Source organism: Tiliqua scincoides, chromosome 9 (assembly GCF_035046505.1).
Source record: "Tiliqua scincoides isolate rTilSci1 chromosome 9, rTilSci1.hap2, whole genome shotgun sequence".
Taxonomy (NCBI): domain Eukaryota; kingdom Metazoa; phylum Chordata; class Lepidosauria; order Squamata; family Scincidae; genus Tiliqua; species Tiliqua scincoides.
Window position 1 is genome coordinate 22,420,642 of NC_089829.1, and position 20,271 is coordinate 22,440,912.

Consider the following 20,271-nt stretch of genomic DNA (forward strand, 5'->3'; position numbering starts at 1 on the left):
AACCAGATGAGCAAGTGCTTGGTCCCTTTCAGTTAGCCTTGAGAAAGCCTTGGTGCTCCTCAGCAGAGCCTAGTGACAAGGACATACACCCAATGTCTCTATCAAGGCTTCATCCCAGTTTCCAGCAAGGGCTTATGGAGCAAAGAGACTGGAAAACATGCAATGTTTGGATTCAGAACATTGCATGTTCTGGGCTCAAAACATAGTAGCCCCCCCCACCCCCACCCCACGTGACTGGACAGTTCCAGGAAGCTCAGTTCTCCATGGGGCTCTGGCTCCTACACTCAAAGAAGACAATGATAATGGAACCTCGATTTTGCAAGACAGCAGACCACCAAGTATGAGGGGGGCATCTCGGAAGCAATAGCTAAAGGATGAGACGGGCCTCTGGCCTGTCCCATCAGGGCTCTCCCAACACGCTCCGGAAAAAGGTCATGAGGACTGCAGTGGCCTGTAAGGTTTGAAAAAGCTTGGTCTTGTGTTATCACCACTCTGTGACTGACTCCTGCCCACCCCTTTAAGGGCTCCGCACTCCTAACACCAGAGAGAAGCTTTATTCATTCACATGGTTCCATCCTGCCTCTCACGAAAGGGTCGCATGGAGGACAACGAGAGCATGAAAACTTAAAATGGTCTAAACATAAGAACAGAGCACAGAGTTTGAGAGACAGGGAAAGGGCGGCAGAGTTTCACCAGCACAATGTCTTGTGGAGCAGGAGCATTCCAAGTGCCTCTTCCAGGGGAAAGGGGGGTTGGCAGGAGCTAAGAACATCAGAAGAGCCCTGCTGGATCAGGCCAAAGGCCCATCTAGCCCAGCCTCCTGCATCTCACAGAGGCCCAACAGATGCTGCAGGGAGCACACAAGACAGCAAGAGACCTGCATCCTGGTGCCCTCCCTTGCAGCTGGCATTCTGAGGCAGCCCACTTCTAGCACCAGGAGGCAGCACATCATGGCTTGTAACCCTTGATGGGCTTTTCCTCCATAAATCTGTCCAGCCTCCTTTTAAAGGCAACTAGCCCAGGTGTCGCCACATCATGAGGCAAGGTGTTCCACAGGCTATTTCCACGCTCCTAAACTCCCCATTGCGGGGAGGTGTGTGCGCCCTGGGGGGGGGGAGGCAGACTCTGCCCCGCAGACCCCGCACAGCAGAGGGCGGGAGCGCCCGGCGGTCTGAAGGGGACGAGGAGCGCCGCAGGCCTTCCCGCTGCGAGGGCCATTCAGCGACTCCAGCGGGGAATGGCCAGGCGCTTCCTGACACCACACACCGGCCAAAGACTGCCCCCTCGCGCGTTCCGGGCTGAGGGGTCCGGTCCGATTCAGACCCGCCCACCACTTACCGGCGACGGTTCGGCTTCTCCCACTTCCGCCTCCTGGAGTTGTCGGTCATGTGACACCCCCAGCCCCACCCCTTAGATGAGTCACATGACACACAGCCGGAATCGGAATGACCTTAGAGAGCAAAAGGCCCAAGACCGTCAGCAGCACAGAGCTAGGCAGCGCCCAGAGTGGCGCCTGAGTTGTCTCCATGGGGCACTTGCGAGGAGCCGTTTTCTTCCTGCCCAGTCCAACTCGGGAGATATTGTCAAAGTATTTAGAGCCCGAACCTACGGCTGTCTACTCAGAACTAAGTCCCATTATAGTCAATGGGGCTTACTCCCAGGAAAGTGTGGCTAAGATTGCCGCCTCTGTCCCTCTCCAGGAAGCTGCTCGCGCCTAATAAACCCGAGTTGGGGGCTTTGGTTGAGGGGGGGCGAGGACACTCCCTGCAGCCGCTGTCCCGTCCCACTACATGGGAAAAAAAACCTAAACCTCAATGCCTCTTCGGTTCCCGGAAGTCCCGCCTTCAGGCAACGAAATGGTCAGTCTAGTGGTATTATTATGTCTATAGAGTAGGCGAACTAGACTCCCAGGGTGCCCCGCGCGGGAAGTGCATGAACTACACTTCCCGGCGTGCCCCGCGAGGGGAGTCCTGGCTCTGGGCAAGATGGCGCCGGTGGAGCACGTCGTGGCCGATGCTGGCGCGTTCTTGAAGGGAGCTCCGCTTCAGGTAGCGGGTGGGGAGGCTGACAGGGTTGACTTCCGACGGGCGGACTTCCCTCAAATGAGGAGGCTGGTTAGAAGGAGGTTGAAAGGGAGGGTAAAAAGAGTCCAGTCTCTCCAGAATGCATGGAGGCTGCTTAAAACAACAGTAATAGAGGCCCAGCAGAGGTGTATACCGCAAAGAAAGAAGGGTTCCACTAAATCCAGGAGAGTGCCCGCATGGCTAACCAGCCAAGTTAGAGAGGCTGTGAAGGGCAAGGAAGCTTCCTTCCGTAAATGGAAGTCTTGCCCTAATGAAGAGAATAAAAAGGAACATAAACTGTGGCAAAAGAAATGTAAGAAGGTGATAGGGGAGGCCAAGCGAGACTATGAGGAACGCATGGCCAGCAACATTAAGGGGAATAATAAAAGCTTCTTCAAATATGTTAGAAGCAGGAAACCCGCCAGAGAAGCAGTTGGCCCTCTGGATGGTGAGGGAGGGAAAGGGGAGATAAAAGGAGACTTAGAGATGGCTGAGAAATTAAATGAGTTCTTTGCATCTGTCTTCACGGCAGAAGACCTCGGGCAGATACCGCTACCCGAACGGCCCCTCCTAACCGAGGAGTTAAGTCAGATAGAGGTTAAAAGAGAAGATGTTTCAGACCTCATTGATAAATTAAAGATCAATAAGTCACCGGGCCCTGATGGCATCCACCCAAGGGTTATTAAGGAATTGAAGAATGAAGTTGCAGATCTCTTGACTAAGGTATGCAACTTGTCCCTCAAAACGGCCACGGTGCCAGAAGATTGGAGGATAGCAAATGTCACGCCTATTTTTAAAAAGGGAAAGAGGGGGGACCCGGGAAACTATAGGCCGGTCAGCCTAACATCCATACCGGGTAAGATGGTGGAATGCCTCATCAAAGATAGGATCTCAAAACACATAGACGAACAGGCCTTGCTGAGGGAGAGTCAGCATGGCTTCTGTAAGGGTAAGTCTTGCCTCACGAACCTTATAGAATTCTTTGAAAAGGTCAACAGGCATGTGGATGCGGGAGAACCCGTGGACATTATATATCTGGACTTTCAGAAGGCATTTGACACGGTCCCTCACCAAAGGCTACTGAAAAAACTCCACAGTCAGGGAATTAGAGGACAGGTCCTCTTGTGGATTGAGAACTGGTTGGAGGCCAGGAAGCAGAGAGTGGGTGTCAATGGGCAATTTTCACAATGGAGAGAGGTGAAAAGCGGTGTGCCCCAAGGATCTGTCCTGGGACCGGTGCTTTTCAACCTCTTCATAAATGACCTGGAGACAGGGTTGAGCAGTGAAGTGGCTAAGTTTGCAGACGACACCAAACTTTTCCGAGTGGTAAAGACCAGAAGTGATTGTGAGGAGCTCCAGAAGGATCTCTCCAGACTGGCAGAATGGGCAGCAAAATGGCAGATGCGCTTCAATGTCAGTAAGTGTAAAGTCATGCACATTGGAGCAAAAAATCAAAACTTTAGATATAGGCTGATGGGTTCTGAGCTGTCTGTGACAGATCAGGAGAGAGATCTTGGGGTGGTGGTGGACAGGTCGATGAAAGTGTCGACCCAATGTGCGGCTGCAGTGAAGAAGGCCAATTCTATGCTTGGGATCATTAGGAAGGGTATTGAGAACAAAACGGTTAGTATTATAATGCCGTTGTACAAATCGATGGTAAGGCCACACCTGGAGTATTGTGTCCAGTTCTGGTCGCCGCATCTCAAAAAAGACATAGTGGAAATGGAAAAGGTGCAAAAGAGAGCAACTAAGATGATTATGGGGCTGGGGCACCTTCCTTATGAGGAAAGGCTACGGCGTTTGGGCCTCTTCAGCCTAGAAAAGAGACGCTTGAGGGGGGACATGATTGAGACATACAAAATTATGCAGGGGATGGACAGAGTGGATAGGGAGATGCTCTTTACACTCTCACGTAATACCAGAACCAGGGGACATCCACTGAAATTGAGTGTTGGGCGGGTTGGGACAGACAAAAGAAAATATTTCTTTACTCAGCGCGTGGTCGGTCTGTGGAACTCCTTGCCACAGGATGTGGTGCTGGCGTCTAGCCTAGACGCCTTTAAAAGGGGATTGGACGAGTTTCTGGAGGAAAAATCCATTATGGGGTACAAGCCATGATGTGTATGCGCAACCTCCTGATTTTAGGAATGGGTTAAGTCAGAATGCCAGATGTAGGGGAGAGCACCAGGATGAGGTCTCTTGTTATCTGGTGTGCTCCCTGGGGCATTTGGTGGGCCGCTGTGAGATACAGGAAGCTGGACTAGATGGGCCTATGGCCTGATCCAGTGGGGCTGTTCTTATGTTCTTATGTAGGGTTCTCTCTGGCCTGGCCAGGTGCCCTGATGGGTAGACTGCCCCTGGCGCTGGAGGCTCGAGAGAGGGGACGAGGGCTGAGCGAGGAACCTGGCAGGGGCCCTGGAGGCAGCAGCGGGCCACTCGCAGCCCGTATGCCGCGTCGACGGATGCGCCTGCACAAGATGCGGTAGCTTTAGATGGGCTCAGAGCCCATTCCTGTGCACGTCTGCTCAGAAGTAAGCCCTGTTCTGGTCAGTGGGGCTTCCTCCCAGATAAGTGTGGCCAGGGTGGCAGCCTCAGAGTCCTCTCCTGTGCCTGTCTACTCAGAAGGAAGTCCCATTATAGCAAACGGGGCTTACTCCCTGGAAAATGTGGATAGGATTGCAGCTCTAGAACCCAATTCTATGCACGTCTACTCAGAGGTAAGTCCCATTATAGTCAACGGGGCTTACTCCTGGGAAGGTGTGGATAGGATTGCTGCCTCAGACATGTGCATGGAGGAGAAAGGTGATCACCGGCTGTCAGGCACAATGGCTAAATGGAGCCTCTAGGCTCAGGGAAAGTCTACCTTTGATTACTGGTCATGGAGGGGCTGCTGAAGAGGTTTATGCAAAGAAACAGGGTCCTGGCAAAAATGGTCGTGCAACCTAACCCCGCAGGCTCCGTCTTGTGATCTTGTCTGCCTGCAGAAGCCTTGAGCCATGGAGAAGGCCACCACAGGGGGAAGGCCAGGCACCTGCATCTACAGTGTTGCAGGGGTCTTGTGAGAGGGCCTGACCAGCTCATATCCGTGGCACTCCCAAAAGCACCCATAGCCCCAGCTGGGGCACTGTCTCTCACCCAGCCGTCCTGAGACCTCTTGTCAGCAACAGGGAGGGGTTTGGGTGGGCAAGGAGGCGGTTTTGTCACAATGCTTTATTGGACTGTAGCCCAGTGGCAGAGCCGCTGCGGCTGTGCATGTGGATGACTCCAGGCTCAGTCCCCAGCAGCATCTCTAGGCTGGGAAAGACCCCTCTCACTGCCAGTCAGCATTGTCGCCAGCTGGCGGCTTCTGCTGTGTGTTGATCAGTGGCATAGCTAGAGGGGGTGCAAAGCACTAAATTTTGCAAGGAGCCTCACTGCAGCATGCAAGGGCCCTTCTCCTTCAGAGCATACACCTCCATTTTGCTCCCCCTCCCTGCTGCTTTCTCAGTGGACCCCTCAAGCCTCATTTGCATTTTCTAGCATCTGACCCCCTCGCAGCAGCTCTCACACCTCTTTTCCCCGCTGGCAGGAGATTGGCAGGAACATCTACACGATTCGCGAGGTGGTGACCGAGATACGGGACAGGGAAACTAGGAGGCGGCTGGCAGTGCTGCCTTATGAGCTCCGCTTCAAGCAGCCTTTCCCAGAATATGTCCAACTTGGTGAGTCGCTTGCACTTCTCAACCACCCTGGCCCAGAAAGTGGGCTATGGAGCTTGTGTGCTATGTGGGCCTTAAGTCCTGAGAAGAGCCTTGCAGAATCAGACGAGATAGTCCAGCTTCCTGTTTCCTTCAGTGGCCTCTGGAAGCCCACAAGAAGGAGAGCAAGGCAGGTCCTTCTCTTGCCAAGGCTTCTCTGACTAGTAATTTAGAGGCATAGGCAGTGGGACCTGGTCCTCCATAAATTTGTCCATGATACAGTCATGACCTGGCCTGCATAGGCAGTGTGATCCAGTCCTCCAGTAACACGGTCCTCTGTGAATTTATCTGGTCCCCTTTAGAGCCATTCAGCCATCACCACCACATCTCACAGCCAAGATTTCACTGCAAGAAACCTGCAGTGTGCACCTTTTGTCAATCCTAAATCTCTACTTGACTGTCTGACCCCATCCCAAGAACCTAACCCCATGCTTCTGAAGCCTCCCTATGGAAAACACTGCATCCTTTCAGGACCTGGGGTGGTATCCATCAAAAGCGGATTGTCACTCAGATCAGATGGGGAGCACCTGGGGCCTGGTGTGGGTTGCCTTTGCCTGCTTTTCTGGGCTTCCTGGGGCCACAGTCGTCTACAGGAAGTGCTTTCCTCCAGCCATCCCTTCTGCCTGTGGGCTGGTTGATGAAACCTTCTTTTACTGCTTCTAGTGACAGAGTTTTCCAAGAAGACTGGAGACTACCCCAGCCTTTCAGCCACCGACATCCAAGTCCTGGCCCTCACCTACCAACTGGAAGCAGAGATTGTGGGTGCAGCTCACCTGAAAAAGGAGCCTGAACAGAAGGTGGTCCTTTCTCTTGTTTGATGCATATCTTCTCAGCACACATCTCTTTCAGTTAGTTAGGTTTAGATTTCTGATCCGCTCCAAGGCTCAGGCCGGGAAACATAATGGAAAACCACATTCACTCAAACCCAGCAATGCAATGCCTCTCGTTCCTCAGTCAGTGTTCCTGTACTCTATACTGAGAGAAAGCAACTGATCAAGCTTGCCCCATGAGTGAAGGATTTGAATCTGGGTCTTCCTGCTGCTAGTTCAACACTCTTAACTACTGCAGCACAGTGACTGTGTTCAGCTAAGCACTTTATTTATAATGAGAGTCCATCAGACATACAGATAAAAATCTCTAATCTAATTTAGGTGTCAAGATATAAGTCAAAGAGGAAAGCACACAGAAACAGGAAGGATAGGACAGTGGAGGGGGAGGGCAACCACAGACCTGATTATGGTTAATGAAATTAAAACTAAATTAGATGGTGTCTGAATCAAAATTGCCCTCAATGTGACACTTTGCAAGTTGTTCTTTCTGAGCGACATTGAATGTTGTTTATATGATTGGAGCGTGGGGGGGGGGGAATGATTTGGAGTCCTCTGGCCAAGTTGCACATAAGCAGCATGTTCAGCTTTTCTTGGTCTCATGCAACCCATCTGTCAAAATGCATCAGCTGTACGTACTGGCAGCCTGTGACCCATTTTTTCCTCTTTTTTGTTGCTGCTGTTGGAGATAGCACCAGATTCAGGAAGAGGGGGCAGGGCTGTAGCTCACACTTGCCTGCAGGAGGTTTCAGCATGTTCAGTCTCTGACAGCACCTCCAAGCCAGGCTGGGCAAGGCCTTTCTTGACCTGAGACCCCAGAGTGGTGCTGCCAGTCCAGGAGTGGACAACTGAGCTTGTTGAACTTGGCTGTACTTGGGAGACAGGAGCTTCATGTTTTCATGTCTTTTCTTTGTGAATACTTGGGTTGAGCGGTATTCCAGAAAAGCAGTCTACAAACAACTGAAGGGAAGAAAGGTGGGATTCTTGGGGAGGCTGCTCCTAGAAGCGGGGCAGAGAGCAGGCCCTGATGAGTGTGTGTGTGTGTCTCTCTCTCTCTTCCCGGATCCTTGCAGGTAAAGCTCAGCTCAACTAGTCAGCACCCTGAGGCCCCTGTTCACGTGGCTGGCTTCCATCTCCCCTCCAAGGTAACTGCTGTGCTTCTCTTGGGTGGGAGGGAGAAGAGGAACATCACTCCTCCAGTGTGGTCGTGGCTGGCCATGTTCTTGCTTGCAGGGAGAGGGCAGCACAGCTCCTAGGGGTTCCTGAGGTGCCCTGGAAACCAGAGTCCTGGTTTGGCCTACGTGGTGGGTTTGACTGGCAGCACGTTGTCTTCTCTAGTGATCATGTGGCTGGGGGAAAGGACAGGTGGGGTCTGTTTCCCCCCCCCCCCCAGAAGGCCTAGCCTGGTCCTCTCTTTTAGCACTTGACACTTTGTTTTGCATCTTCAACCCTAGAGCAAGTGCTCAGAAGGCAAGAGGCACCCAGTGGCTTCAAGAAGCAGAGAGTGGTCAGACTCGGGTGGCCCCGAAAATGTGGAATTTGGCTCCTTCCTGTACTGGAGGAATCCTCTGCCCAGTATAGAGGAGGACCTGCAGGAACTGCTGGTGAGAGCTGCCTCCCACTCTCCGCCCTCCCTGAACAGTGCAGACTCCAGTCTTTGTCCACAGGTGCTCAGTCAGCTTGTCTTGCAGAAAGCAGATGCCGTCTTCATTGAGCCAGAGGCCAGCAAGAGGCAGGAGAGTGACGAGGAGGAGGAGGCCGAAGGTGACAGCAGTGATGAAGAAGGATGGATCACACCCAGCAACATTCGGCAGATCCAGCAGGACATGGGCCAGGACGAGGAGGAGCCTGCTGGGGTGCAGGTTGGCTGTGTGACCACTGACTTTGCCATGCAGGCAAGTGTGCTGCTGGCCTTGCGGATTCTCATTATCCTGTGTTTGCTTCTTGTGTTTGCGTTGCAAACTTGTTGCACTTGGTGGCAACTGGTTTAGTGCTTTCTAGAGCACAAATATGGGATGAGGCAGGAAGGGAACCGTGACAGGTTCTCACGAGTCCTGGTGGGACAGCAGAAGAGCAGGAAAAAGTTCAGGGTGGGGCTCTTGAGGGGGGGTTATGGAGATGGCTGTTGCAGCTTTGTTTGGGCAGCATCATGGGCTCTGTGACATCTCTTTCAGTCAGCAAATAGTACCCATCCGGCAATAGGAAAAAGAAGCCAGCAGTTTGTTCATTTTGTTCTAAAGGCAACAGTCTTTACACCAGTATTGGCTCTGTCTCTGTGCCCTGAACCACAACTCAGGCCAGTCCTGAATGCCCAACGTGTGGGCCATCAGAAGTGTGTGGAGCCCAAGCATGGGTCTCCACCCTGCCCATCTGGCTGCCAGTGGCTGGGGCCTGCTATGCTTGCCAGAGTTGACCAGGCCTCTCTCCCTCGTACAGAATGTCTTGCTCCAGATGGGACTGCACGTGCTGGCAGTGAACGGCATGCTGATCCGGCACACGCGAAGCTATCTCCTCCGCTGCCATGGCTGCTTTAAGTAAGTGCTTACCCTGGGTCAAAGTTGCGGCTCACCCGCTGGGGTGGGTGGTGGCGGCGGTGGCAGCAGCAAGGCCTGTACTGAGTCCTACTTGAAAGCCACTCAACGTGCTCCAGCTTTTGCTGCTCCTCTGCAGCCCCAGGGCACCAATCCAGTTTGTCTCCCCTCTCCAGGACAACCTCAGAAATGACCCGGCTCTTTTGCCCACACTGCGGGAACAAGACGCTGAAAAAGGTGGCAGTGACGGTGGGCGATGATGGCAGCTTCCACCTGCATTTTTCCCACAACCCAAAGGTTCTGAACTCCCGCGGCCTCCGGGTGAGTAGTGAGCTGCTGCTGCAGCTTTGGTTGGCGCCCCCCCAGGCCCTGCAGTACCATAGCAGACTCTCTCTTCCCAGGGCTCACCCACTATTGTTCTTCTCTGCTGCCAGGGCCCACACCCAGCCCTACCCTGCTTTATCTCGCCGGGCCTGTTGATTCACGCCCGGCCTGTTGCAGTGCCCTGAAGGCAATACCTGAAAAATTTCCACAAAACATAAGCACAGCAAGTAAAAGGACAAGTTAGCAACCAAAAGTCCATGTTAAAACTGCCCTTTAAGAGCAGTCAGATACTCTAGACCAGGAGTGGGCAAACATTTTGGCAGGAGGGCCACACACGGTCTCAACAGGAAAAAAGCATTAGTTTATATTTCAAGTTTGAATAAATTTACATAAATGAATATATTAGAGACAACTTGAATGAATGAATTTTATTGAGCTTTTTTATAATATATATGAGAACTATAATACAGGCATGTAGAACAGCATGAGAACTACGAACTGTTTGCCACACACCTCTTGCACAGTGAAAAACATACAGACCAAGCTAGAAACATATGGAGACATAAGTTGTTCAGAGGCAATTGGGGGGGGGGGTTAAATAATGCCCAGGAAAAAGCAGAAAACACATGGAGACTATAAAAGACCTTGCTCTGACTTGACCTGCAGCTCACATCTGGTGGTCGAAGCTGGCAGTTGTGGGTCAGCGCAGGCTCCAACAGTCTCTGACAGACCAGAGACTAGGGGCTCCCTGCGAGCTGGATTTGGGATCCCTGAGGGCCACAAATGGTCCCCAGGCCTGGATTTGCCCACCGCTGCTCTCAACCACCTTGAAAGGCCCAAAAGGAGAAGTAGCAGGGAAGGGACTGGTGATGTGTGCCCTGGTTGGGGGGAGGATTCCATGGGTGTCTCCACAGAGAAGATTCTCTCACAGGGAGCCTACCTGCTTGATCTCCAAAGGCTAGGACACCCTGAGAAGGGTCTCTGGAGAAGCTCTGAACTAATGGACAGGTTCATATGAGAGGAGACAGTGTTTGCTTGAGCAGTTCAGCTCGTAGGAAGCAGGGCTGCTGTGCCAGGGGTACCTGTAGCTGTCTGCATTGAGTGGCAGTTGACGAATGGAGGGCATGAGGTTCAGCACATCCAGCGGGAAAGCACCCCCGTCCTTTAAGGCAGACTGCTGAATGGAGCTGAGTTTTAGAAGCAGAGGTGTATTAGAGAGCAGGGGAGCGCTTTGCAGGAACCGGCCACCTCTGTCAGTAGAGGAAGGGGCCCTGTTGATGAGAGGGCTGTCTCTCCCAGTATGCATCCTCCAGCGTGCAGGGATCTTGTGGTCTTGTGTACTCCCTGAGGCATCTGGTGGGCCACTGTGAGATGCAGGAAGCTGGACTAGGACGGGTCCCCTTTGGCCTTCTGATGGGGCTTTTCTGATGTTCTTGTGTCTCTGTTTCTCCCCTCAGTATTCTCTTCCTGCTCCCCAAGGGGGCAAGCACGCCAGCAACCCTCACCTGACAGAGGACCAGTGCTTCCCCCAGCAGCGGCTCTCCCGCAAGGCCAGGCAGAAGACTAACGTCTTTGACCCAGATTACACTGCAGGGACCTCTCCATTTGTGGAGAATGACATCTACAGCCGGGCTGCCAACCTACAGATTCGAGATGCAGCGCTGGGTGCAGGCCGGAGGCGCCTGAACCCCAACACAGCCATCAAAAAGTTTGGGAAAAAGAGATGATGTCACCACCGGGCCATGTGGTCACCCACCTGGCCGGGGACGCGAGAAAGGGATGCCATTCTTGTGCTTCTGAGGGACTTGAGAAGTTAGGGCTGAAACACTGGGTGAGGCTGTGCACCCCAGGCAACAGGCTGCACTGTGTTGTGAGCGAGGAGCAAGAGCCATCCCTCTGCAGAAGGAAGTGTGGGGACTGTTGGGGGTCTGGAAAGGAAGTGTTGCAGACTGTTGGTCTGGAAAGGGAGTTGTCCATGGACTTGACCAAACTCTTGGCCATGATCTAATAAACCCTGGTTTCTGCATTGTGTGTCTCTTCAGCAAAGTGAGAAAAATGTTTGGTTGCACTGCTGCTGCATGGAGGCCAGTGGCTGTGCCATGTGGACTTGAGCAAATAAACAGCTCCATCTGGCCAGCTCCTCCCTTCAGTGGCTCAGCTGTCATGTTTGCTGCTACTAGGCCACTGGGAGGAGGGGAGGCATCCTAACCTAACTTGGAGCAGTCAGGAAGATCCATCTTGGCTTAGAGAGCACAATCCCAACCTTGTGTTGGGCTGCTGCTAGTTCTTTGCGCCAGCCTTAGAGTGTCACAGACATGCTGTAAGGCTGGCCTGATGTAAGGAGGTATACATCCAGCCTCTGCACTTGCCTGAGCAGGTAAGGTTGTGCCAGCCTGGGGATGCCAATGTGGGGGGAGGGGGGTTGGGGAGGGTGGATTGGGGGCATTTTGGAGATGGGAGAGGGAACATGGCGGTTGGGCCACTAACCCCCCCTCCCTTGAGTAGCCAGGCATTATACTGGGCTGCTTGGAACCATGCCAGCTATCAGTAGCCCCATTGAGGTGGTTGGGCAGGGCCATTACTTGGAGTAAAGGGATAAGCCTTCTTGCCCATTCTAATGCAGGTTAGGATTGAGCTGTTAGTCCTTTTCTGTGCAGCGAGCTGGTTGCAGTGATTGCAGAAGGGCCCTTTCAATCTGATCAGCTTGGGGCTAGATCCTGCAAGCTGAGATACATAAACTCTTCTGCAGAGAAAGTCCGGTGAAGTGAGAGAGAGTGTATGGGTGTGTGCACACAATACTGCCTCAACTGCCAGATTCAGGTTAATCCAAAAATGCTTTGCTCCACCCAGTTAATATGTGCAAAAGTTTATTGTATTGTGAGTGGCTATTAGAGCCTGGGGACTATGCATGCCCTTTCCCCCTCCTTTCCTCCTGCTGGGACGTGTTTGGCTCTCATTCCTCTGAGCTGAAAGAAAAGAGGCCGTGAATTTGCATAAGCCTGGCTCAGTTTGCATTCCTTGTGACTGCCCTGACCTGTACCACCAAAGCAGCAAAATCTGCTGGCAGAGGCCTGAGATAAGCTGTATTTGCAGGGTAAACAGGCTGCTTTCATCAGCCTGCTTTGTGGTGCCAACAGGGCCCCTCCCTGTCACGAGTCACTAGCAGTGCAAGCAGGTGCCTCCACCAAAAATCAAACCTGGGCCTGAGCTTCTGGAAAGGAAAGTGAATAAATTTTGGGCTTTGGTGACAGCATGGCCTGCTCTGCAGCAACCCTTTTGACTTGCATGCCCCCAGAATCCCCTCTGCCAATCACCCTGGTGCAGTGTGGGTACTACAGCAGCTGAGTATCTGAATCTGCCCCACCAGCACAGCCCCTCCAGGGGCCACCTCAAGACATTTTGCCATGCAGTCCAAGCGGTGTGGACAGCAGGAATGGAGGCTGGCAAGTTGGGTCAACCTGAAATTCCATGTGTTTGTGCTGCACAAGCTGAGCAACTAGGAGCCTCTGTGTGGGCTGCTAAGCACCTAATTAGCATGTTTGTTCTCCTTGTTATTACCGGACAAAGGAGTATGGCAACATTTGGGGCTCTGGGGACCCCCCCCCCCAACATCTCTTGTTCCTCACCAACTGCTGTCAACAAGGTTTCCCAGCAGTCCAGCCGTCCCTTGGTAGGCACCTGAGCTGAGTCACTGTTTACTTCCTTTGCCTTCTCCCCATTTCCATTCCCCACGCTCAGGAGAGGAAGCATGCTGGTCTGTGGGTGCTCTGTTGTGTGTGCCTTTCATGAATATGCGCCTAGTGCAGTGCAAGCTGCCTTTGTGGACTTTTTTTGTCTCAAAAGCAGTATACAAATATGCTCAATAAAACAAGGCAGGTGTAGAGCCTTGGCCCTTGACAAGGGGTGTGCAGGCAGCCATGTAGCCCCTTTACCTGGTGACCTGGTTTGAGGCCTCTCCCACCCAAAGGCCCTTGGTGAGTAGATAATGGGGAAGGCCTGAACCTGCTGGTCGGCAGAGCTGCTGCCTGTCAGGAGTGACACCAGTGGGCTTGAATAGGAGGGTATGGCTCTGCAGCTTCCTATTGTTCAGGGATGGGCAAACTTTCAATATTAGGGATCCTAGACCTCTAACAATTGTGTAGGATAGAGAATTTCAGCAGGTGAAATTTCATCTCACAGATGACACACTGCACCTGATGAAACTCCCCTGCTTCTATACAATTGTTAAAGGTCCAGGGTCCCTAATACTGAAAGTTTGCCCATCCCTGTACAGCTTTAAGCCCAAGACCAGCTGGTGGTGCTTGCTTGCCTGCCAGGCCAGCAGACTGCATATGGCAGGTTTTTGCATTTTCCACAGCTGGGCACAAAGTCAAAATGCTGCATTGGACTGTAGCCTAGTTGCAAAGCTGCTCTGGCTGTGCATGTGGCTGACCCCAGGTTCAGCCTCCAGCAATATCTCTGGGCTGGGAAAGACCCCCCCCCATCCGCTTGCCAGTCAGCATTCCGTTGTGTGTAGACCAGTGGGGTAGCTAGAGGGGGTGCAAAGCACTAAGTTTTGCAGGGAGTCTCACCTCAGCATGCAAGGGGCCCCTACCCATCCAGAGTGTACTCCTCCATTTTGCTCCCCCATGACTGTGGAGGGTAGGGGGCCCCTTGCAGGCTGCGGTGAGGCTCCCTGCAAAACGTAGTGCTATGCACCCCCCTGCTAGCTACGCCACTGGTGTAGACTGTCCGAAACTTAAATTCGCTTTAAGAGCCCCTCTTCTGTGTTCGCCCCCTACTTGGCAGCTGGGAGCACTGGTCTGCGGCTCTGCTGCTGGGAGCGGGGCAGAAGCCCGTTCAGCGCTTCTTCTCTGCCCCCATCCAGGCAGTACTGCGGGGCCCGGTCCCTCCGCCCCTCGCCAAATCCCAGTTGCTCTCGTCCCACCAAAATGGCGCAGCCCACAGTGGTCCGAAGAGCGCGCTGCCTCCGCCGCGGGAAGTTCCGCTCTCCTGGACCGTGCTCGTGTGCATGTAAGGGGGTCCCAGTCCCCCCAGCCTCGGGGGCACAGGGAGGCCGCTGCAGCGTCCCGGTCTGCAAAGAGTCGCTTACCGAGACCGCGACCGGCCCAGTATAGTCAATGGGGCTTACTCCCAGGTAAGTGTGGATAGGATTGCAACCTCTGAGAGCCCATTCCTGTGCTTGTCTACTCAGAAGTAACTCCCATTATAGTCAATGGGGCTTACTCCCAAGTAAGTGTAGATAGGATTGCAACCTCTGAGAGCCCATTCCTGTGCTTGTCTACTCAGAAGTAACTCCCATTATAGTCAATGGGGCTTACTCCCAAGTAAGTGTGGATAGGATTGCAACCTCTGAGAGCCCAATCCTGTGCTTGTCTACTCAGAAGTAACTCCCATTATAGTCAATGGGGCTTACTCCCAAGTAAGTGTGGATAGGATTGCAACCTCTGAGAGCCCATTCCTGTGCTTGTCTACTCAGAAGTAACTCCCATTATAGTCAATGGGGCTTACTCCCAAGTAAGTGTGGATAGGATTGCAACCTCTGAGAGCCCAATCCTGTGCTTGTCTACTCAGAAGTAACTCCCATTATAGTCAATGGGGCTTACTCCCAAGTAAGTGTGGATAGGATTGCAACCTCTGAGAGCCCAATCCTGTGCTTGTCTACTCAGAAGTAACTCCCATTATAGTCAATGGGGCTTACTCCCAGGAAACAGGGCACGACTGCTGCTGCAGTCGCAAGCTGGGGCTGGCCGGGCGCCTTCCAAGGCTTTTGGCTGCCTGCCAAAGCGAGCCGCCGCGGGCAAGCAGCTGCTGGGGCGGAAGGGCTGCAGTGCCAGCCCCGATGACTCAGCAGCTCGGCGGGGGCGACTCCCTGGGTAAAGGGCGGAGGGGAGCGGAGCGTCTATAAGAGACGCCGCTTCCGCCTGTGCCTCCCTCTCCAGAGCAGCGCCATGGCCGGTGAGTGGCTGCCGCGAGGGCGGCTTGCTTGCGCGGGGGGCCCAGGAGCGCTGCTGACCGACGGGCCGCCCCGCCGCCCCTCTCTCCCTCTCCCTCTCCGCAGCCGTAAGGAAAGCCCTGGTGGTGCTGGCCCACCCCGAGCGCGCCTCCTTCAACTACGCCATGAAGGACGCGGCGGTGGAGGCGCTGCGCCGGGCCGGCTGGAGCGTGGCCGTCTCCGACCTCTACGCCATGCGCTTCAACGCCGTGCTCTCGCGGGCCGACGTGGCGGGTGAGTGGCAGCCCGAGCCTAGGCGCGTTTGCTCAGAAGTAAGTCCCGTTAGGATCTGTGGGGCTTACACCCAGGTAAGGGTGGGTAGGTCTGCAGCCTTCTCAGGAGTAAGTTTCATTATAGTCAATTGGGCTTATTCCCAGGTAAGTGTGGCTAGGATTGCAGCCCCAGTAAACTGGTGGGCATGAGAGCGAAAGGTGGCACCCTGCCCCAGGGTCCCCCCCTTGGGCCAACCACCCCCCATGCACTACCAGCTTTCCTCCCTCCACCAGATGCTCCTGAGGACGAGACCAACTTCAACTACGGTGCAGAGACAGGGCGGGCGTGGAAGGAGGGCCGCCTGAGCGCTGACATCGTGGCTGAGCAGAAGAAGCTGGAGGCTGCTGACCTGGTCATCTTCCAGGTGGGCACAGGCCAGTGCTGGCAGGTGGGGAGGGGGTGGCAGGGGGACTGGGAGAGCCTAAGGGGCAAGTGGCACTGGCACCTCTGCTTGCCTTACAGTTCCCCATCCAGTGGTTCGGCTTGCCGGCCATCCTGAAGGGCTGGTGTGAGCGGGTCCTGACGTCTGGCTTTGCCTATTCCTACGCAGCCATGTATGACCAGGGGCCCTTCCAGGTGGGTATGCGCTGCAGCAGCTTGCTGAAGGCAGTGGTACTCTCTTGCCCCAGTGTCTGGCCTTGCAAGTGAAGCCGCAGCCCCTTCCATCGCTCCTCTTTCGAAGTGAGGAAGGAGGGGGGGGGGCGTGCAGCTCTGCTCTCTCAGCCCTCCACAAAGCCTGCACTGGGGCTGCCTGGCTGCCCCAGGCTTCCTGCTTGCATTTGCTGCCCCTAAGCAGAACATGACTCAAAGGTGTGGTTCCCTGCAGAGTAAGAAGGCAGTGCTGTCTTTTACCACTGGTGGGACGGGCTCCATGTACACTCCTGAAGGCATCAATGGGGACATCAATATCATTCTGTGGCCGATACAGGTAAGACAGAACTTGTAGCTAAAGGCTTAATCAATGGTAAGGCCACACCTGGAGTATTGTGTCCAGTTCTGGTCTCCGCATCTCAAAAAAGACATAGTGGAAATGGAAAAGGTGCAAAAGAGAGCAACTAAGATGATTACGGGGCTGGGGCACCTTCCTTATGAGGAAAGGCTACGGCGTTTGGGCCTCTTCAGCCTAGAAAAGAGACGCTTGAGGGGGGACATGATTGAGACATACAAAATTATGCAGGGAATGGACAGAGAGGATAGGGAGATGCTCTTTACACTCTCACATAATACCAGAACCAGGGGACATCCACTAAAATTGAGTGTTGGGCGGGTTAGGACAGACAAAAGAAAATATTTCTTTACTCAGCGTGTGGTTGGTCTGTGGAACTCCTTGCCACAGGATGTGGTGATGGCATCTTGCCTGGGTGCCTTTAAAAGGGGATTGGACAAGTTTCTGGAGGAAAATTCCATTATGGGGTACAAGCCATGATGAGTATGCGCAACCTCCTGATTTTAGAAATGGGTTAAGTCAGAATGCCAGATGTAGGGGAGGGCACCAGGATGAGGTCTCTTGTTATCTGGTGTGCTCCCTGGGGCATTTGGTGGGCCGCTGTGAGATACAGGAAGCTGGACTAGATGGGCCTATGGCCTGATCCAGTGGGGCTGTTCTTATGGGTGGGGCCCATTGAAGAGATTGCCAAAAGGCAGGAGGCAATTTGCCAGGTTACACAGAACCCCTTCTCCTAGTTGCATCAGAACACAGCCATTGTCAACCCTGTTAAGTCAACAGGTTGCATTTGAAACAGCAGGAGGCCCAAGAAACATTTTTGGCTCACTGAATTAGAACAACAAGCTTAAAACTGTAGCCAAGACTCAAAGTTTAGGTGCTTTCAAAATGTTAGAGCAGTAGCCTCCAAACCCTAGCCTGCAGGTCTGATGCAGCTTTGCTGGGCCTAGCAGAGGCTTTCTGTTCCACATCACATCCTCCCTCTTTTGCAGCCAGTCTCTTCGGGAACTCACACTGGGCAGCTGCTTCCAGTGCCTGTCACCACACCAAGCTCTGCAACCCAATTTCCAGGCAGAAGTGGCTGCCCAGCCCGAGTTTCTGAGATCAGCAGTGAATTGGGGGGGGGGGGGGTGCAGTGCAGAATGGAAAACCTCTGCCACTGCTGTGCCCTGCCCCATGGGTAATCTTGCAACACAGTGGTCTGCATTGTGGAGATCGCTGTTCTAGAGTAACAATTGAGGGAACAATACAGGGAGGCAGAGCAGTTATTAGACATGATTGTGTAGCTCTTTCCTGGCCCAACTCCCACGCTGCTCAGGTGTTACATTGCAGCTCTCCAGAGTTATTTGAAGTAGGTGCTGAAATATGCTCTCCCCCTTCCCCAGAGTGGCATCCTGCACTTCTGTGGCTTCCAAATCCTGGAGCCCCAGATTGCCTTCAGCATTGGGCACACACCAGCAGACGTCCGCTCCCAGATCTTGGCAGGATGGAAAAAGAGGCTGGCAACCATCTGGGAGGAGAAGCCTCTGACCTTTGCCCCCAGCAGCAGTTTTGAGCTGAGCTTTGCAGGGGGCTTTGTCCTGAAGAAAGAAATCCAGGAGCAGCAGGAAGACAAGAAATACGGGTTGACAGTCGGCCAGCACATGGGGAAGCCATTCCTGCCCAACAGTCAGGTTAAAGCCCCATAAAAATAGTCACTCCAAGTGGCCAGGTAGTTCGGCCTGTGTATCTAGCATGCCTGGCTTCTGCTTAGGCGGAGCTGGGCCATATGCAGGGCCCCGTGGGGGGGACTTCCAGGGAGGAGCTTTCCAGTGGGCTGCCAGGAGGCTCCCCAAAAACAGACTTCATTGGCTGGGGCACTTGCTTCTTCTCTAGGGAGATTTTCCAACAGCTGACCCAGCCACTGAGGTGCTGGTGGGAGGGGAAGATTACCCAATTGGGGGCTGTGTTCCAAATACAGGGCCTGGCCTCCTCTTCTGGGATAGTAAGGATAAGCATCAGCTTTTAAACCCTCACCTCTGTGGCCAGGACTGAAGACTTCCTCTCACATTCACTTCTTTGGAGAAATCTGTTCTCTTTTGCGGTGTAAGGATTAAACTTTTTCTACAGCGTCTTCGGAATGTATGTAGTGATGCTTCTCTTATGCACGTCTGTTAGCATGCAAAACACTTGCTATTAAACTTCTTTTGCAAACACTATTTTGGACATTTGTCTGTATTCAGTTCTGTTCTCTGCAGGATGACATTTCAACCACAATGGTATGACAGGTTGATTGCTGAGCCTGTGCCTGATTACAATGCCTGGTACATGCACATACCAATCAGCTCCTCCATCAAGTGACAACCGCAACTGGAATGGCTGTCTTCAGGCAGAAATTATGTGTGTGCCTCCTTGTAAAGAGATGGACAGACACCCCTTCCTTGCAGCTGCTCCTGGCTAGCAGATTGCCTGCTGTGGGGCATCTTTTTATGGCCGCAGCCAGGCTTCAGCATTCCAAGGTAGTGTGCATCAGATGTTCATAAAGGACACGAAGGTAGAGCAGCGGTTCTCAAACTCTCAGAGTTTGAGCCACACTTAGTCTGGGCAGGGGTGGGGGGAAGGCAGCGACACAGTGTGTTAGATCATGCCACTTTAGTGGGGTACAGGGGCTTGCTGCCCCTTACCATAGCTTGCAGCAGCCTGCCAAGGGTGCGGGGAGCCCCTGTGCCCACCTCTGCAGGGCTTCCCATGCTGCAGAGACCCTAACAATTGCGATCATGACCACTTCTGGTTTTGCATTCATGAAACCAGAAGTAGTCATGCTCGTGATTTTGACTGTCTTTGCATGTTGGGGAGCACTGGAGGCTGGAACGGGCTCCCTGCACCCCCGGGAGGCTGCTGCAGCCTATGGTAAGGAGCAGCAAGCCCCTGTGCCCCCCCAAAGCGGTGCTGTCTAGCGCATTGTCATTGCCTTCTCCCCTCCCCACCCCTTAAGGGGGCAGAGGCCAGGGCTCTGGCTGGGGTGTCGTGACACCATAGTTTGAGAACCACTGAGGTAGGGGTAAGCAGTGAGATGGACAGGTTTGCAAAGGATACAAAACTATTCAGGGGTGGAAAACCCAAACCAATAAGTGCCCTACTTTGGGACCACTCCAAATGGCAAATGCAGTTCAGTGTCAGTAAGCATAAAGTAATGCACAATGGAGCAAAATATTCCAGTTTCAAATAGACAGCGACAGAACCTGAGGTGTCGATGAACCAGGAAACATCTTAGGAGTTGTGGTAGAGCTCAGTGGAAATGCTGTGTGTGGCTTCCTGGGAAGAAGGGATATCTCATGCAAGTCCTTGAGAAGATGCTACATTGTCTCCATACAGATCTGTAGTCACATCTGTAATATTGTGTACCGTTCTGGCCACCGCATCTCAAGGAGGCTGTAGAGCTCCAGGGAAGGCTACAGCAGCCCCCTGGGGCTGTCATGACACCTTGTTCCACTGATTCATTCTGCAGGTTGTGAAGAAGGGCTTCCTTGTAGTTGTGGCAACTGCACAGAAGCCTCTTGGACTGGCTCTACCATTGGGTGGGCAGGAGTTTGTGCCAT

At 53.3% G+C, this 20,271-nt stretch overlaps 3 protein-coding genes across 5 annotated transcripts in view; 2 read left to right on the forward strand and 1 right to left on the reverse strand.

The window, feature by feature from the left end:
* The window catches only part of WWP2 (WW domain containing E3 ubiquitin protein ligase 2), a 36,104-nt gene extending 34,721 nt beyond the window's left edge, over nucleotides 1–1,383 (reverse strand). For both annotated transcript variants that reach the window (XM_066636891.1, XM_066636890.1), the window contains exon 1: nucleotides 1,339–1,383. The gene's annotated coding sequence lies outside the window, so the exon portion shown is untranslated. The remainder of the gene's footprint in view (nucleotides 1–1,338) is intronic.
* A 585-nt stretch (nucleotides 1,384–1,968) lies between these two features.
* NOB1 (NIN1 (RPN12) binding protein 1 homolog) lies at nucleotides 1,969–11,508 on the forward strand. 2 transcript variants are annotated; one of them, XM_066637234.1, is made up of 9 exons: nucleotides 1,969–2,048; nucleotides 5,632–5,764; nucleotides 6,464–6,597; nucleotides 7,701–7,772; nucleotides 8,082–8,231; nucleotides 8,319–8,522; nucleotides 9,064–9,161; nucleotides 9,335–9,479; nucleotides 10,940–11,508. In XM_066637234.1, the coding sequence occupies exons 1-9, from the start codon at nucleotides 1,986–1,988 to the stop codon at nucleotides 11,207–11,209; spliced, it is 1,269 nt and encodes a 422-aa protein (XP_066493331.1). In that variant the 5' UTR covers nucleotides 1,969–1,985; the 3' UTR covers nucleotides 11,210–11,508. The 2 variants fall into 2 exon arrangements, with proteins under 2 accessions (XP_066493331.1, XP_066493332.1); XM_066637235.1 differs by having other exon boundaries at nucleotides 8,319–8,489.
* Nucleotides 11,509–15,298: 3,790 nt separating this feature from the next.
* NQO1 (NAD(P)H quinone dehydrogenase 1) lies at nucleotides 15,299–18,891 on the forward strand. Its single transcript, XM_066637037.1, has 6 exons — nucleotides 15,299–15,440; nucleotides 15,544–15,711; nucleotides 15,984–16,114; nucleotides 16,213–16,326; nucleotides 16,577–16,678; nucleotides 18,079–18,891. Exons 1-6 carry the CDS (start codon nucleotides 15,434–15,436, stop codon nucleotides 18,379–18,381), a joined length of 825 nt encoding a protein of 274 aa, XP_066493134.1. The 5' UTR covers nucleotides 15,299–15,433; the 3' UTR covers nucleotides 18,382–18,891.
* Nucleotides 18,892–20,271: the final 1,380 nt, after the last annotated feature.

Excerpts from the sequence above, each read along its gene's own strand:
- NOB1 (XM_066637234.1), top strand. The coding sequence starts at position 1,986 with ATGGCGCCGGTGGAGCACGTCGTGGCCGATGCTGGCGCGTTCTTGAAG. Across the intron at positions 5,765-6,463 it reads CCCAGAATATGTCCAACTTG|TGACAGAGTTTTCCAAGAAG; the intron begins GTGAGTCGCTTG and ends TACTGCTTCTAG. Across the intron at positions 7,773-8,081 it reads GCTTCCATCTCCCCTCCAAG|AGCAAGTGCTCAGAAGGCAA; the intron begins GTAACTGCTGTG and ends CTTCAACCCTAG.
- NQO1 (XM_066637037.1), top strand. Across the intron at positions 15,712-15,983 it reads CTCGCGGGCCGACGTGGCGG|ATGCTCCTGAGGACGAGACC; the intron begins GTGAGTGGCAGC and ends TCCCTCCACCAG. Across the intron at positions 16,115-16,212 it reads CTGACCTGGTCATCTTCCAG|TTCCCCATCCAGTGGTTCGG; the intron begins GTGGGCACAGGC and ends CTTGCCTTACAG.